Source organism: Arctopsyche grandis, chromosome 2, assembly GCF_051622035.1.
Source record: "Arctopsyche grandis isolate Sample6627 chromosome 2, ASM5162203v2, whole genome shotgun sequence".
Classification (NCBI taxonomy): domain Eukaryota; kingdom Metazoa; phylum Arthropoda; class Insecta; order Trichoptera; family Hydropsychidae; genus Arctopsyche; species Arctopsyche grandis.
The window spans coordinates 36,273,150-36,290,253 of NC_135356.1; the positions used below are offsets into that span (position 1 = coordinate 36,273,150).

Sequence of the window (17,104 nt, forward strand, 5' to 3'; positions counted from 1 at the left end):
TTGGTTTATTATTTCCCTTCGTGGAGTCGTGAAAATATTGTGTATTTTCAAGATTTTTTAAAATCCAATTCCCGGGATTCGAGATAAGAATTCCCGGGACATGGGAGAACAAAAATTTTGTCAATTCCCGGGAATATCTGTCCCGGGTCGACCCGGGTCAGAAACCCTAACTGCGATCCACTTCCTTATACTTGCGCGTATATTTTGTCTACATGTTGAGCGTATCGTGTATTGTGTATTTGTCGTTTTGATAAGTTTGTCTTGACAGTGACTCTCACCGCAGGTGGATTTCTATTGTTTCAGACTTGCTACGAGATGGAGAGACTGCTCCAGGACAAACCAAAGCTGCACTATGAGGTGCCTTCCGACGAAATGTGCATGCCTCCTTGGGCGCTTTTCACCAACCCCGTGTCAGGGGTGTGCTGGCACATGGAGCCACTTAGACTACGGGGGCTCAAAGCAATGGGGGCTTCGCCAGACTCGGCCAGCTCGCCCACCTCCACCAGCGAGGGGAGTCCTGAAGCCCATCCACCCACACCCATACCTGCCGACATAATCCCCAAGACAGATCCCGATGACGATGACTACGACGATGGCACCCCGGGCCTCATGCTGCCTATCGAGGCGAAGACTCTGACGCCCCCCGAGAGCCCCAACAGCCCCCCGGCCCCCTTCGCCGCCGTGCTCAGTGTCACCAGGCTGGTGCCTGCGCCCCCCGAGAGACGGGACCCCCCAGCCATCCGCCATGACTCGCCAGCCCGTCATGACTCACCCGACAATAAACGACGAGTTCACAAATGTCTCTTTCCCACCTGCGAAAAGATTTACACCAAAAGCTCGCACCTAAAGGCTCACCAGCGGACACACACCGGTACGTATCCAAATTCGAGTGCCCCACCCCCCCCCAGCCCCCCACCACCACCACCCCCCCTTCAATCTATGGCGATATGACTTTGTGCGCATATGTTTTGCATTTTGAATTTTTGGCGATGTGCGATATTTTAATATTTACATATGGGAATATAATTTCGATTTTAATAACCGTGGCCAGACGCCGTGTTTGACACTTTCAGCTGCGGCGTCTGGCTTTCGGTCCATCAAGGTGAGTTTATATTGATGAAGCTCGTACTGGAATAAACCACACACCGGCTGTATACATACATACATCAACAGTCATATATTATTCATTTACATTTTAAAACTACATATATAGAGTATAGGAACGCAATCCATCACGATAGAGTTCATATCCAGGAAACGAAATCAAACCATTCATTTCATGAAGGCATATCCCACTAATTCTGAATTGTACAGTCATCCTTATTTGTACGTATTGAAAGTGAAAAAACCGCGCAAACCAAAATAGCGTGGCGACGAAATCGCGCAACGTGTATGTATATGTATAAACAAGAAAATAAATATAAAAACAAGTAATATAAATATTATAACTAGGTCTAATGTATAAGAAAAATCTAATAGAACACAGTAATGATAAAATAAGAATCGTTTATTTATTTTGAAAGTCTGCTTTTGAAATTTCTTGTTTATATATGCGTGGCGCGATTTTGTCGCGAAAAAACTGCGCGGGACAAAATCGTGGAGACAAAATCCCTTGGACGAAACCGCACAAACCAAAATAACGTGGCAATGAAATAGTGCAACGTATATATACATACATACATATATGTATAAACAAGAAAATAAATATAAAAACAAGTAGTATAAATATTAAAAACAGGTCTAATGTACATATAAGAAAAATCTAATAGAACACAGTAATGATAAAATAAGAATCGTTTATTTATTTTGAAAGTGTGCTTTTGAAATTTCTTGTTTATATATGCGTGGCGCGATTTTGTCGCTGCGCAGCTTCGTCCAAACGTTTTTGTCCCGGTTTTGTGACAGCATCATAGAAAAAGTGGCATAATTCCACTTTTCTCATTAAATCTAATCTTTTGCATTTAAAAATACCGGTGGATGTTATTTGGATCTTTCAATTTATAAAGGCCCACACCCACTTCACTGAAAATGTGCGCACGTTAAACGAATCGCATATTTTCCAAGGAGTGGGGGTAAGCCTTTACACTAAACAGAACTATCCTTACCTCAATAATAATTTTACAACCATTTTTGGCACATTTTCAATATTTATTATTTCAATACATTCAGAAATATTGGACTATGTATGTCTTTAGAAAATGGTTTATTTTCGAAAAATCGGGAGAAATGTTTATACAAAACAACAGCTAGACAAACACACCTTTCAATGACTTTCAACTGAGCATCATACTATATACAGTTTTTTTGTAAGCCCCTATCAATATTTAAGGTGACCGGAAAAATGCACTCGAGATAGCTGCACTCTCGAGACATCCAAACTTTCAAAGTTGCTCAAGGAGAACTAACGCAATAGAATTCCACAAAAATGCCTCAGACCCCCTGTCTGAGGCATTTTTGTGTGTTATCCGAGGGTGGTAACCTTTTTTTGTGGAATTCTATTCCGTATGTTCTTCTTGAGCGGCTTTGAAAATTAGGACATCTCGAAACTGCGCCACTATCCAGTGCATTTTTCCGGGAACCGTGTTCAATTTACTACACCTTCATGAGATGAAAGATCTATTTCGATTGGGTCCAGTTTGTCACATGTTTTCTAAGCTGTCTAGTTTGAGGTCAGTTGTCTTTGTTAAAGTTTGGCTCAGAGCGCTTATGTATATGGGTTGTAATCGACCATATTTATGATGTTCTGGTCTAAGCTTATGCAAAGCATTGAAGGGTCAAGACCCGGGCTACACCGTGCAACTTTGTCGGCCGACTAGTTGAGCGACCATAAAAAATGTATGAAGTTGACGGATGTGGCATGCCACATCCAACTGCATACATTGGTCTGGTCGGTCTGGTCGCTTGCAAGCGACTTGGTTGAGGATGACCAGACCAATGCATGCAGGTAGATGGAACATGTCACACCCGTCAACTTTTTTGTCGCTCACATTTCCATACATTTTTTTCTTGTCGCGCAACTAGTCAGCCGACAAAGTTGCACGGTGTGGCCCGGGTCTTAGGGCCGGGCCGCACCGTGCGACTTGGTTGAGGGCGACCAGACCAATGCATGCAGGTAGATGGGACATGCCACACCCGTCAACCTGTTTATCGCACACATTTCTATACATTTTTTCTTGTCGCGCAACTATTCGGCCGACAAAGTTGCACGGTGTAGTCCGGGTCTTAGGGCCGGGCCGCACCGTGCGACTTGGTTGAGGGCGACCAGACCAATGCATGCAGGTAAATGGGACATGCCACACCCGTCAACTTGTTTGTCGCACACATTTCCATACATTTTTTCGTGTCGCGCAACTAGTCGGCCGACAAAGTTGCACGGTGCGGCCCGGCCCTTATAGCGCGACGCGACAACGCGGCGCAAGATGTGGAAACGCGTCTCAAGGTTTTTTCCGGCGCGAGCTTCGTCGATACAAACTGATCTTTACCACTTGAAAAATGATTAATGTTGTTTTCGTTGTGAATTTCAGGTGAAAAGCCTTATAAATGTTCGTGGGAGGGGTGCGACTGGCGGTTTGCCAGGTCAGATGAACTGACCAGGCATTATCGGAAGCACACCGGAGCAAAACCCTTCAAATGCCGACACTGTGAGCGAAGTTTCTCCCGATCCGACCATTTAGCCCTTCACACCAAAAGACATGTCTGAAATTCACTTTTACGCCAGCTATAGTTAGAGCTGGCGTCGGGTGGACAGGGCGAAATTCCAAAATAGTGTAAATTCCAAAATGCAGTTATACTCTCTACATTCGTGATCTTGTTACATCGTTTATGGTTTACCCTTTCAAAATGAACACTGCCGTATATTACTTATCACAGAGGGCAGAGGTGGGAGAGTCGAATCGGTAAACAAGTACTTTGAAACAATAGTGTTGGCTGAAAAGATTTTTATTTTTCATCAGTATGTTATTGTTATAGTTTGGCAAATGTGTAACCCTTGCGAATGTCGAGGGCCTGCTATACTTTCTGTATTTTATTTTTTATTTTTCAGTGTGTTATAATAAATAAAATGTATGTATTTGTATAAAAAAGAAATGCTTTATTTACATGATAAGTATGAAACGTTTGTCATTCGAAAATACTTTATCGGTTATAAATTTACTGAGTTTATTTTGCAATTTAACATATTTATTGGTGTAAATTTATTGTTGTACGTAATGATTAATGTTCTCTATGTCTATATCCATGTATGGTATATGTCTCTTTTGCAAAATTTTGTTTAGGTCCCTTGGATTAATATAAACTCATCATTAGCGAGTTGCTTGTTTCTATTTGTTGGCAACGATGCGTACGAATATATGTGTTATTTCATGTGTTAGTTCTGATTAAGAATATATATATATAAATAGTATTTAATATGTGTTGCATTTCATCTGGAAGGCTACGAGTTATTCAATATATTTGAATTATATGTGTAGTTAGAAGTACCAGGTTTTATTTTATAGTTGATTTTCATTTTTGGAATAATTCGCAGACTGAGGAAGTACAATAGAAAATTTATATATTATTATAAAAACGAACTGTTTCTTCCGTTTAATTTACGTTAGATTCTATTGTTCTGCAATTTGTCTGATATGTTGTGTTCTATAGAAAATTTATTTAAGAAATACTGTTTTACAAATGCTTATTTGAAAGTTTGCATACTTCATACTTTTTTTTTTTAAATAGGGCATTGAGATATTACGAATACACTTTTCGTAGAATTTTAGTTTTAATTGTCTGTGTTAACTTTTCGATAATTTCTCTGTAATAAATATTTTTTTTTGTTTAGGTACTCTTAAGAACATTATAAAAATTTGCTGTGTTATTAATTAGATATTTAAATGAATGTATATGTTTTCCATTTTTTATTTATATGTATGTGAAGATGTCATATTAGTGAGTGGAAAAAACAATATAAGCTGAAAATAAGGTCGTGTGACTAAAACCCAATTTAATTTCAATTAAACTTGTAAATGTATTTTTTTTTTTTTTTTTTGATTCAGCGGATAATAGATCTGTTTATTGTTTTTGCCACTCACAGAAATATAATACATGTTGAAACTGTTATGTGCCACTATATTTAAAATTTATTATAAAATAAGTATCTTACTTCTTATTTGAATTCTCGCTTATTTCATCTTTCTTTTGCAATTCAATGTGATTAACTAAGTAAAAATATTTTTTCATATTTAAAGATAATAATTATATTGAGTGTTGGCTACATTCTTATAATTTAAAAATTATAGTCAATAATATATATATATATATATATATATATATATATATATATATATATATATATATATATATATATATATATATACATTATTTAAAAAAAATAGTTTAAAAGGATTTGAGGGTTTCACTGAATTGATTAGGAATTGTATTTAAGAAGACCATTTTGTACTTTTGTATATTTAACATATTTTTTTTTATAGATAGATAAATTAATAAGTAATTATTTTCATATATATATATATTAATTCACGTTTAGTATATTTATACATATTCATAATTTGAACTTGCGTATGAAAAAAAAAATGTCATAATGACTGAAATTTGTGAGCTACATACATGTTGTATATATTTACATACATATTTTGGCTATTTTGTGCAAATGGGAATCTCTGATTTTGCGTTTCTTATTGCTTAATTCAATTAATGTATGTATGTCGAATTTATTTTATATGCAAGTTATGTTGATATGTTTGTTGAGCTTGAAACGAAATTTTATAAAAATTTCTCAAGTATATAGAAAGTGAAAGCTTAAAGTTGGACAAACGAAAATACTGAAAAATATTTCTATATATCGTTTCATCGCGTGCAAGATTGTTTTTTTTTTGTTGTTGCTTATATTTGCTTATATTTTGAATTGCTGTTATAAAATCGAAGTGTATTTTTGTTTTATTTTCATTTCCATTTATACATATGTATTACAACAATTACATATTTTTATTTCTGTTTAATTTCAATTACTGCTAGAATTTAAATTATAGTTATTTACATTTTCTTTTCTTTCACATTTATGTATGATTTTCAATTATTTTATTTTTATTTCTTGCGTAAGAATATTTAAAAATATATATATAAATGTTCTTACGACTTAATTTAATCATTATTTTCAGTTGAAAAGGTATTATCTAACTTTGGCATTCTGCAATTTTTTTATTTAAATGTCAGCTTCGCCGAGTCTAATTTGCGCATAGATAAAATTTACCTGTTTTGTAGATATATTTATCAAAACATTGCAGATATGTTAATGCCATTACCAGATCATATTATAAATATAAATTGCTTAGTTGATAATGCTAACTCCACATTTGGATTTTACAAAAGTTTTACTTTTTTTCAAAAAGAACTACATTATTTAATACATCGATCAATTTTCAATCAACTTCATCGATATCAAGATATCGTCTTTTTTTAAATCTACATAAGTTATTAATACATGTAACGATTTTGAGGTAAACTTCTTAAGAAACTTTTATGTAGAGTCATTTATTTTCTTTGTTCTGTGTTTGAAAGGGGGAAAGGGGGGATGGGGGGGGCATAAGTGTTTGCAAAAAAAAAATTAGCGATTTTTAAATTCAGATAGATTATTAATATATATATATATATATATATATATATATATATATATATATATATATATATATATATATATATATATATATATATATATATATATATATATATATATATATATATATATATATATATATATATATATATATATATATATATATATATATATATATATATATATATATATATATAAAACAAATAAAGACTGTTTTGTTTAATTCTTATAATAAATAATTCATAATGATCGTACCTCAAAGTACGAATATTTTATGTAAATTTTATGGATTCAAATAAATGTTACTGTATAATTAAAAGTTTTTTTCATTGACGTGCTTACAATATTGTTCAAAAGTTTTTGAAAAAATATAAAAATAAGCATTTTAGAACAAACACTCTTCATAATGTAAACTATACATTATTCTCTAAAATTCAAATTTTAAACAATACTTAACCCACACAATTCACACATAACGTAAACGCGTACATTCATATATACTTATATATATGTGTATGTATATACAATATAAAATACAAAAATCGGTCAAAAATTCAAGCCAATTACAATTTCATAATAAATATAATTTAAAAAGAGGGAATTTATCGTTTGTATTTCTTTTATAGTATATTAAAAAAAAATTAAAAATTAATAAGTGGTAGCCAACACTCAGATGAATAATTAACGATATTTCTAAGTCATTTTGTACTTCATAAATAATAAATAGCTAAAAAAAAACCAATGTAGTGTTAAAATAAATACTGTGATGGATGTCTATTTTATTTCTCTAATTACGTAACAATTAAAATTTGTTACATTAGATAAGAATATAAATATTATATATATGTGTGTATCGATTTTTTTTTTGATTAATTGCACAAACCGCAAATTGCAGATTATAAATAATTTGTGTCATATACATATATATATTTAAAATATAAAATTCTTAGCGCAGAAGTTACAAGCTGTCTACCTCTATTTTGCTTTACTTTTTGGTTTTATCATTTAAATTAAAACTGATATGTAATGATATAATGTGTTCGAAAGCATTAGTGTTACCAGGCGTATTTAAATATAATTTTTGAATTATTTTCATTAGCAGCACAAATACAGAAAAACATAGAAAATTGTGGATCTGTGATTGTGAATGAACAATTATTCATAGCGGAACTTTGTGAACTTTGTTTAGTATATATAATATAATAGTGTATGTATACATGTTTAGTGTAATTGGTTAAGTATGATATGTATTTAAATATATGTATGATGTACATATATAAGTACGATAAGTGGTATATTAGCTGCAAAACTGGTTTTATGTTAGCCGAATATTATACGAAATTGTTAAGAGTGGTGTTCTGACCCTGTGATCGACGATTTGTCCGGCCCAAGCCGGCTGAACATCACATTAGTCTTGGGTGTTGGAAATTTGCATAGATGTTGAATGCATTCATAAACGAGTACAGAATGTATCCAAAGTGTGTCAAAAGTATTAAACTAAATATTAAGACTGGCACTCGGCGAATCGAACAAGGGACGAGGATTCATCGATCGGTCTCTGCTAGAAGCTACGCTAGAATAAAAGAATAAATCCAAAGTAAATATTAAAACTTGATATAATATTTATATATATACATATATATATCTATATATCTATATATATTTTTGAGAAAGTGACCTTGGATTGAACATTTTCAGAACTGAACACGTTGGTAAAGTAATGGACATTCATTGAATCGAGAAAGAACTGTAAAGTTTGACGTAGGGTACTTGAAACCGATATTCCTACAGGATAAATGCAATGTGCATATAACATATTGTTGTTTTTTATAATATATGTATATTTAAATTTTTGGAAAGTGTCGCATTTAACATTAAGTCGATTAGGTTTAAACAACTATATACATATATATAAATATTAGGCATGAACATATTTGGACGAACACTACTTTTGCGGCTTTTGAAGCCCCAACTTTAGGTACCTTGTGTATAAACATATTTTCAAATATATAAAAAAAATTTACAAAATGCTTTAAGCGACAAATATTGTATTGAATAATGTCTAGAGTGAATTTATTAAACTAGCGACTTTTTTATAAGCCAAGCATAATTCTTATGGGTAAATTGAACATCTTCCATCTAATCGATTTGAACTTTTCTGATGTTAAGATTCTTAATGTGTTATTTATCAGTAGTCATAGGAAATTATACTCTAACATTATTGAGGAAAATTTTGTACCATTCATACTATTATGTGCATACGTTTTATTTCTTATGTGTAATAATATGCTCTATAAATGTGAAATGTTGTTGTCATATACATATATACATGTATATTTGCCAATTTTCATTTGCCTGTTCTTCGATTTATGTATGTATAGCTGTCTATTGTACTCAAATCATGTTGATGTTAAGTTTGTGTCTTCTTTAAATTTTGCTTGATAAATATTCAATTGCACTGATGCACAACCATAAGTGTTCATACAAACAAGTGTATTTAACAAGTGCATACGCGCACATTCATACTGTCATATAAGGACAAAAATACACACTCACAATCATAAATGGATATCGTTGTCACGCCTACCTTAAATGAGGACCCCCCCTCATTTTTGTTTTTTATAACATTTCATTTCTCACACACTTCTCTCAACTTATTTGCGTACGTTCATGCGTAGACTTAAACTAGAGGCACTGTATTTTAAATCTTTAGCCAAAACGGTGCCAATTCTGAAGTCTGACAAGATTTTCAATGTAAATTTCTCTTTTCCTTTAAAAAAAAAGCACATGTTGAGCACTCAATCGATGCTTTTTTAATCAAAATTGAATTTTATTATTAAAAGTTCAATCCAAAAACGAGACCAAATATCACTATTAGAGTGATTGTACAGCCAACGATGCTTCAAGCCAAACGTGTCAATTACAAATAAACAAGCACACGATAATTTTCAGACCAGTATCCACACCATGTAAATATATTCATAATGGATTAAACAGGGTCTTTTTGATGCTGTAAAATTTTCATTCGCATTTTTGGTAGACGGAGACAATTACAACAAAAAATACACACACACACATATACATATACACATCACACATAAAAAACACTTAAAATGAACTACGTACTTGCACTTGTAATTCCCATATATAACTTTGATTGTATTCTGTGATTTATAACATTAGTTTAATGTTAAATAATTAAAAGAAGTGGAACGATTGCCCCTCAGGATAATATTTATCTGAAATTCAGAGCATTGTACAGTGAAGCTCTGTAAAAAAAAAAAAATACATATACAATTGTGTGTAGTCTGCATAGAATATGTATTTAAAATGTACATGCTTTCATTCCACATTTGTCGGTATGTGTAAATATAATGATATATCTGGTGTACCGTAAAATTAATGTTTTTTTTTTTGTCTTTCTAATTTTATTTCGTGTACAAATTTTATGTTTAATAAGATTTTCTTGTATTTGAACATTAACAATGTGTGTGCGTTTTGTGTGTGTGTGTGTGTGTGTGCGAGCTGTGTATGTATGTACGTTTCAATTTTATTTTATAACATTTATGTCAGTTTAAAGTTGTGACTATATTTTTATTGATAGAAATACAACATACGAACTGGATAGTCTTGAAAGTCGATGATTACTTTTAACATGTTTAAAAATAAGTGACAACACGTCGGTTTGACCGTCTACTTTGGCCGAAGATATCCGATGATCGTCTTGTCTTATTTAGTGTTGTAAGACCGTGGTTCATTATGTGACGGAATCTAAATATATGCATGTTGTAATAAAAGTGTACATTGACTTTTCAGAAAATTGATAAGATGTAAAAAAATTTCATTTTCACCACCCTTTTTGTAAGTATTAAAAATGTTTAAAATTTAAGACTTAACTTACGGTGTTCGTATACATACTTTATATATATATATATATATATATATATATATATATATATATATATATATATATATATATATATATAAAAATATGCAAGATTTCCAATGTTTGAGAATATATTGTTGAACAGGGTTTTGTTGTATACAACAAAAAAAAAAATGTCAATCTGATGTAGTACTGCTATTTATTTGTGTTTCAAATTTTAAATATTTCGCAACAATTATATTATATATTAATTTCAATATTTTACAATTTATGAACAAAAGTAACGAATTTTTTTGCCTGATTTCTATTATATAATACTAAATTTATTCCTGTTCTATTTTCGTTTTTGTGTATTATGCATTTTCAACGTTTACTAATCATTCCTTAAGTATTTCTATATGTTTGTATTTTTAGTTAATAAGTTTATGTATAGATACATATGTATAATTATATAAATGTATGTGTATAAGTGTATAAGTGTCTCAAAAGTCACACATCATAATAGAGTTTGCATCTTGTTGTTAATCAATTATATTGATATAAAAACAATTGAAATACATTTCATGTTTTTATAAACAAGATTTATAGTATAATTAGTGTCGATGAAAGTAAAGACAGATGTTTGAGAATTAGAATCTCATTATTACACGTAATAAATGTCATAAATGTCATAAATGTCGTTTTCCTCAAATATTTCTTGTTTATCACAAAATAAGTGACTTTTGAGCAATATATGCATATAAATATATGTATATGTGTTTGTTAATGCAAGTGTGATTTATGCTTGGTATGATGGTTGTTTGTTATAAAAAAGTATTTGTTTTATATGTAAATTTGCCGTTGCACACATTAATATGTATATTTGAATATAATTTATTTGTTCAACTCAAAAGAAGTTGGAATGAAAGATTAAATGTATATGCCAATATTGACCGGTTGATTCTATCCGGTGTCTATTTCATGCCATGGTCTGTACTGTGCTCACTTCAAATAAAGTACGTTCCTGTTGAAAAACACCCAACTTGTATTATTTCCTCCTATACATGTCACAAAACCGATTGCAATATATCAACTTGAAGCTAATCTGAATGGCCAGAAACAAGAATTTTACCAAAATTATGTTTGTTAATAGGTTGCACTTGAAAATTTTGGACCACATACATACATATAATAAATATATTCAAACCAATTTACATAGGAATTAATCAATAAAGAAGTTTTTTTGATTTTCAAGTGCTTTTTATTATTACGAAATTACACATGTTCACAATACATTTTATATCTATTTTAATAGCTACTGATCTACTGATCATTTTTTATTTTACAATTTAATTTAATTTGGTTAGTAATCATAGTATTATATTATTCTAATGTTAATGTACAGCATAATAGGAAAAAGAGCTCAAAAACATATTTAAAATTCTTATAAATGCTCATAATACATCTAATACATAATATTAATTAAAGACTAAAGTCGATGACCTAAATACTAAAGAAGTTGACAATATAATAATAATAGAAAATAAATCTGTAATTAACTGGTAGCTGATTTCAACGAATACACTTTGACGACTTATGAATTCGATATAATTATAAATTCTTCATTATTAAATGTCAATGATAATTTAAACCAGACATTTAGCTCGTTTGTTGTATCAAATCTTTACTTTTAAACATCTTTCAATACCCAATTTTCGCCCAAGATTAATTGTTGTGTTTTCATTTCAAGATGGCCACAAAACTACTATTAATAGTTATATTATTATAAAAATATATACATATATATTTAATTTATATGAAATATGTGAAATGAATCTCGCATAGAGGAAAGGAAAGGGTAAAATACATTTTGAAAATTTAAAAAATATTTTAGTGACATCTTTGATATTTCAGTGAAACTTATTTAGGTTTTCAATAAATACATATGTATTTCACTTTATTGGAAAATTGTTAAATCTGCATATTACATACATATTGTATTTACAGTTTTTTTATATTTTTATTTTGTTATCTAATTTAAAACAGCTTATTGAAGAAATTTGTATGCACTTACATACGACATATAATTATCAGTAAATTAATAATTGAGCATATATTAATCAATTTATTAAAATCGCCACAAATTAATTAAAAATTCAGGTGCAACATAATCAACCAATTATGTATTATTATTTTGCACATTATTTGTAATAGTATGTACATACATATATGAAAGATCTCAATAAAGGAGGATTTATTCCGTCTTATTGAAAATACACATACTCTTATATAAATGGGAATATATTTTTTTATAGATGGGAAGAATAGGTACAAGGAAATGGAAATTTTCACCAATGGGAGCGCTTGATAATTTTCAAAATATGCTATTGATTTTCTTATTGTATTGTTACGTACACCGTAAGTGCAATCGGATTAAGCCGAATAGAATCCCAGAGACTGTGTGACCGTTTATAATTGGTTTCGAGGATTATATCTAGACCCTAAGTGCATGTAGGCTAAACAATGGCGACCGAGTTGGCTGTTATTGGTCCCTTCTCAGAATTGACCTGTACCGTGAGACCGAATGTCGTGGGAAGACATATCCGTACGTGACCATAACAATAGGTAAACAAATTAGACGTCGAAGATGTCTTGAGAGATCTATCCCTTATAAGGCGATATCAAGTCATTCTGGACTGAGCACTGTCAGTGCGTGTATCTCCTTAATCATCAATAAATGCTGTGAAACGACTTTGGCCTTTTACTTGGATCCTCCACCCACCCCTACGCAACAGTATTATAAATTTATAATACATTATACTTACATTATTATACACATCAGAGCCAGGAATATAATAGTATTTCTTAAGCAAAAATAATAGGACTTAAATTGATAGATGACTTGTACTTTAAAAACATTGTATATTATCTAAAATAAGAGTTAAGTTTTATTTTAAAATAAGAGTTTTTTTTAACATATTTTAAGATTAGAACATCAAAAGTATTCGTTGCAGATGAAATTGTTTTCGAATGTTTGAGAAAGCCAGGTGTAGAATATGAGTTCAATGGACCACTGTTCGAAGAAGAGTACATGTCTTCAAATATAAATTTCCATTAATATAAAATATATACGTATTCCATAAATAAATTAATAATATCAACAACTTATCTATTTTATATTAAAATTTTATTAATGTAAATATTTCAAAACACGAAACACGAATTCAAAACATACAAAAAATAAAAGTAAAAATTCTACCGACCGTTATACGCACGAACAATGTTGTATTTTTTGACCGAAATGCAATGCGAAACTGAAACGAAATGTAATTGGTCATTGCGATAGCATTTACATTTTACATAAGTCTCATGCTAGGGATGGGGGCCAATTACACTGAGCACCAAAAAATCACGTTTTTGAGTTACCAGAGCGGAGACTAACCAATCTTTACTAAGTTTGACCCACTGAATTCGAATATGATATTGATTTTTGTTGGTGGACTGTTTTTGGCGACGGACTTGCCAACTCGCTTGCTCTCGCTTGCACAAACGCTTCTGTTATATGCATACGGGAACTAAACGAAAATCTTTCTTACGCAAAAACCGGTCGAGTTAGTACGTTTAGATAAAAATAAAAAATATTGATATAGAAAACCAATCCTTATAAACGTGGTGAAATAAAAAAATTGCCAAATAAATGAAAAATAGCACGGGAAACAAATCCGTAAAAAAAAATATATTTTTGACTTTTAAAATTCGCTAGACAATTAATTAGAAGTATTTTAAAGCAATGAAATATAACAATTAATAGGAAAAATATCTGACTATTGATTTCAATACTCACTTTGAGCGTACCAATCCTAAATTTTGAGTTAAAGACCGCAAAAGCCAAAAAACTGTAAAAATCGCGCATTTTTTTAAACGCTCATATCTCGTAAACGATCACCCACCAACAAAAATCAATATCATATTCGAATTCAGTGAGTCAAACTTAGTAAAGATTGGCTAGTCTCTGCTCTGGTATTTTTTTTTTTGTTGCTCAGTGTTATTAGTTTTGCTTCGAATTCCTTTCATCGATCAAAATGAGATGAACACTATATAACAATTCGACATTTATTTAATATCACACAGAAGTGCGACCCCTCTCAAGGTCCAATGCCTCGGGTTATTATCAGTTTCGAAGTCGATTGACCCAACATATTTCAGATCGGTCCTCTGGGGCTTTCTGTAGATCGGACATTCGTACAGCTTCGGATCTTTCCCAGCCGTTGTATTGATGGCGTATATGTAAATTACTGGCATCTGCTCGTAGAGAACTTTGGGCTTCGATTCGATAAGTTTACCGGTCGGTCTGTGCAGCGAAGCACCTGAAATTATAACACCGCATGATATTTTTCCGCAAAATTTACCAAAGTTCAAATGTTTGCAATACCTTCCAAGAAAAGTCCTGATACGTATACCCCTTCTGGTGGACCTTCATGCAAATCTTCCTTGTTGTGTTTCGTGATCAAATTCTGCAACACGACCGAATCTAAAGCCCACCCTTTGTGAGCTCTCGTTACTTCCTGTTGGGATTCAATCAATTCGTCATTAAATAAAACTATACTTATGAGTAGACAAATACCAATTTCATCGGTTGAATAAAACCGCACGTGAAAATCCGTACAAAAATGTGAAGCGCCCACAATCCAGACACTGGCTGTCTATCAAGCAGTGCCGTTTTTAGGAGAGGGCTGGGTCAGGCGGTGTCCGAGGGCGCCGAATAAGTTAGGGCGCCGCTCGATGCGCCGAAGACGCTTTAATATTTAAAATTAAAGCGCCAAAGGCCCTACAAAATTTTAGATAAGAACGCCAAAGGCGCCTCTACTTTCTAAGCTCAAACATTTGTACTCGGCAAATTCTATTCATTGGGTGAAGGCTTATTAATTTAAAAGATTTTCTTTCAAATAAAGTAAAATTAATCTATTCATTGTATTAAATTTTATAAAACAGCATAATTTACAAGAATTATATCCGAACATTTGGGTTGCTAAGCGAATTTTTCCCGACACTGTCTGAAACTGTAGCATGTGGTGAACGTACTTTTTTAAACTTCTCTGGTCTATAATGTCACAAAATAGACTTTCCAGTTTTGGAACTCGATCTATTGAAAATGATATCGCTGAAAATCTTGATTTTTCAACTTTAATTAAAGATTTTGCTGAAATAAAGCCTCCGAAAGTTTACTTCTGAATTATCATTTTATTTATTTTTAGCTCCACCTGGGCTTGGGAAATCTCGTTAACCCTTTTGGTAAGGAGGATGGTAACCCATTTTTTTACATTTTTTTTCTGGGAGCGCTAAGAAAAAATTGCCGAGGGCGTCATAGGGTCTAAGACCGGCAATGTTATCAAGGATCATTCATCAAACGGATAATCCATCATCAAACGATCGATTCATCGAAGAAAATAATAAAATGTTTTGTAGCGTGGTTTGCAAAGCCCGCTTTGAAGGTCAATGAGTTTGATCCTTAAAGCCTTCAACCATTAGGTCACCCTCACCCCTCCAATGAATAGCAGATGGTGACCAGACCAGTGTATGCAGTTAGATGGGGCATGCCACACCCGTCAATTTCGTCGTCGCTCACATTTCCATACACTTTTTCTGGTCGCGCAACTTGTCGGTCGACAAAGTTGCACGGTATGGCCTGGGTCTAAGAAAACGCGAAACAAGAAGCACACGACAGTCGTTTCTCGTTAGTATGATAGTTGGCGTGGGTGGCTCTCAATGAATGGAATTTTTGGATGCCAGGCATTTTATTGGCGTGCGCAAGATCGCTTTGTGCGCAATAATCACCGAACCAGTTTATTGTTCTTGATTCGTCAGTCAGCCAGGTCAGAATGAATCACGAACCATAAACTGGTGAAACAATACTGGTGAATACTAGTGAGACATTACTGCAATATTTGTATATCCTGACCAAGTCTGGTCGAACCCCTACGTTTTTCGCAGCTGAAGTCAAACGCATCGATCTATAGGTGTCTGTTTATATTTTTCATATTGATCTGTACGGATTTTTCGTGCATGGTTTTATCATGCAACCGTTTTATACAATACTTGTCTCATAGCTGTTAGAAACCCTTGAGGATTGAAGAATCCTGTCATCCAGAACACATGCGGTCTACCATTTTGTATCCACTGTCTGAATTGTGCGTCCCTTTCCAACAATTCAGTATACCAAAATCCCAACGTGGCTGATTCCCAAGATACCTGAAATTTTATACACTTTAAAATATGCATGTCCTTAAAAAAAAAAATATTTTTAACTATATGTTTATGTAGTTTATAGACCTTTAGCCATTTTTCTGGTATTCTCGCATCGTACATAGCGTCCAGAGATTCTCTAAGTGCTTGACTCATGACAATGGTACCATCAATGGCCAATTTCAAATCACAAAGCGTCGATAAAACGGTGCAGTTGACTTTTTGAATTCTGTCGATTTCTTGTCTGAAATTAAATTGCATGAATATTACAAATACAGTATATTTATCTCACGGCGGCGTGTTTTATCAAATCTTAAAAATAATAGAAAAAAATGTGTTCATATGTAAGAATTTTACAATTGCACTGAGCAACCAAAACAATA

General features: G+C 32.2%; 2 protein-coding genes across 2 annotated transcripts in view; one reads left to right on the top strand and one right to left on the bottom strand.

Annotated features, from left to right (window-relative positions):
- Positions 1 to 4,076, top strand: part of LOC143923001 (Krueppel-like factor 6) — a 257,795-nt gene extending 253,719 nt beyond the window's left edge. The window contains exons 2-3 of the mRNA XM_077446480.1: positions 304 to 871; positions 3,525 to 4,076. Of these exons, the coding sequence (XP_077302606.1) occupies positions 304 to 871; positions 3,525 to 3,700 (744 nt within the window). The 3' untranslated portion in view covers positions 3,701 to 4,076. The remainder of the gene's footprint in view (positions 1 to 303; positions 872 to 3,524) is intronic.
- Positions 4,077 to 14,591: 10,515 nt separating this feature from the next.
- The window catches only part of Dhc1 (dynein axonemal heavy chain 1), a 92,945-nt gene continuing 90,432 nt past the window's right edge, over positions 14,592 to 17,104 (bottom strand). The window contains exons 45-48 of the mRNA XM_077445632.1: positions 16,809 to 16,965; positions 16,575 to 16,727; positions 14,911 to 15,043; positions 14,592 to 14,845 (exon numbers count right to left, since the gene is read on the bottom strand). Coding sequence (XP_077301758.1) covers positions 14,592 to 14,845; positions 14,911 to 15,043; positions 16,575 to 16,727; positions 16,809 to 16,965 — 697 coding nt within the window. The remainder of the gene's footprint in view (positions 14,846 to 14,910; positions 15,044 to 16,574; positions 16,728 to 16,808; positions 16,966 to 17,104) is intronic.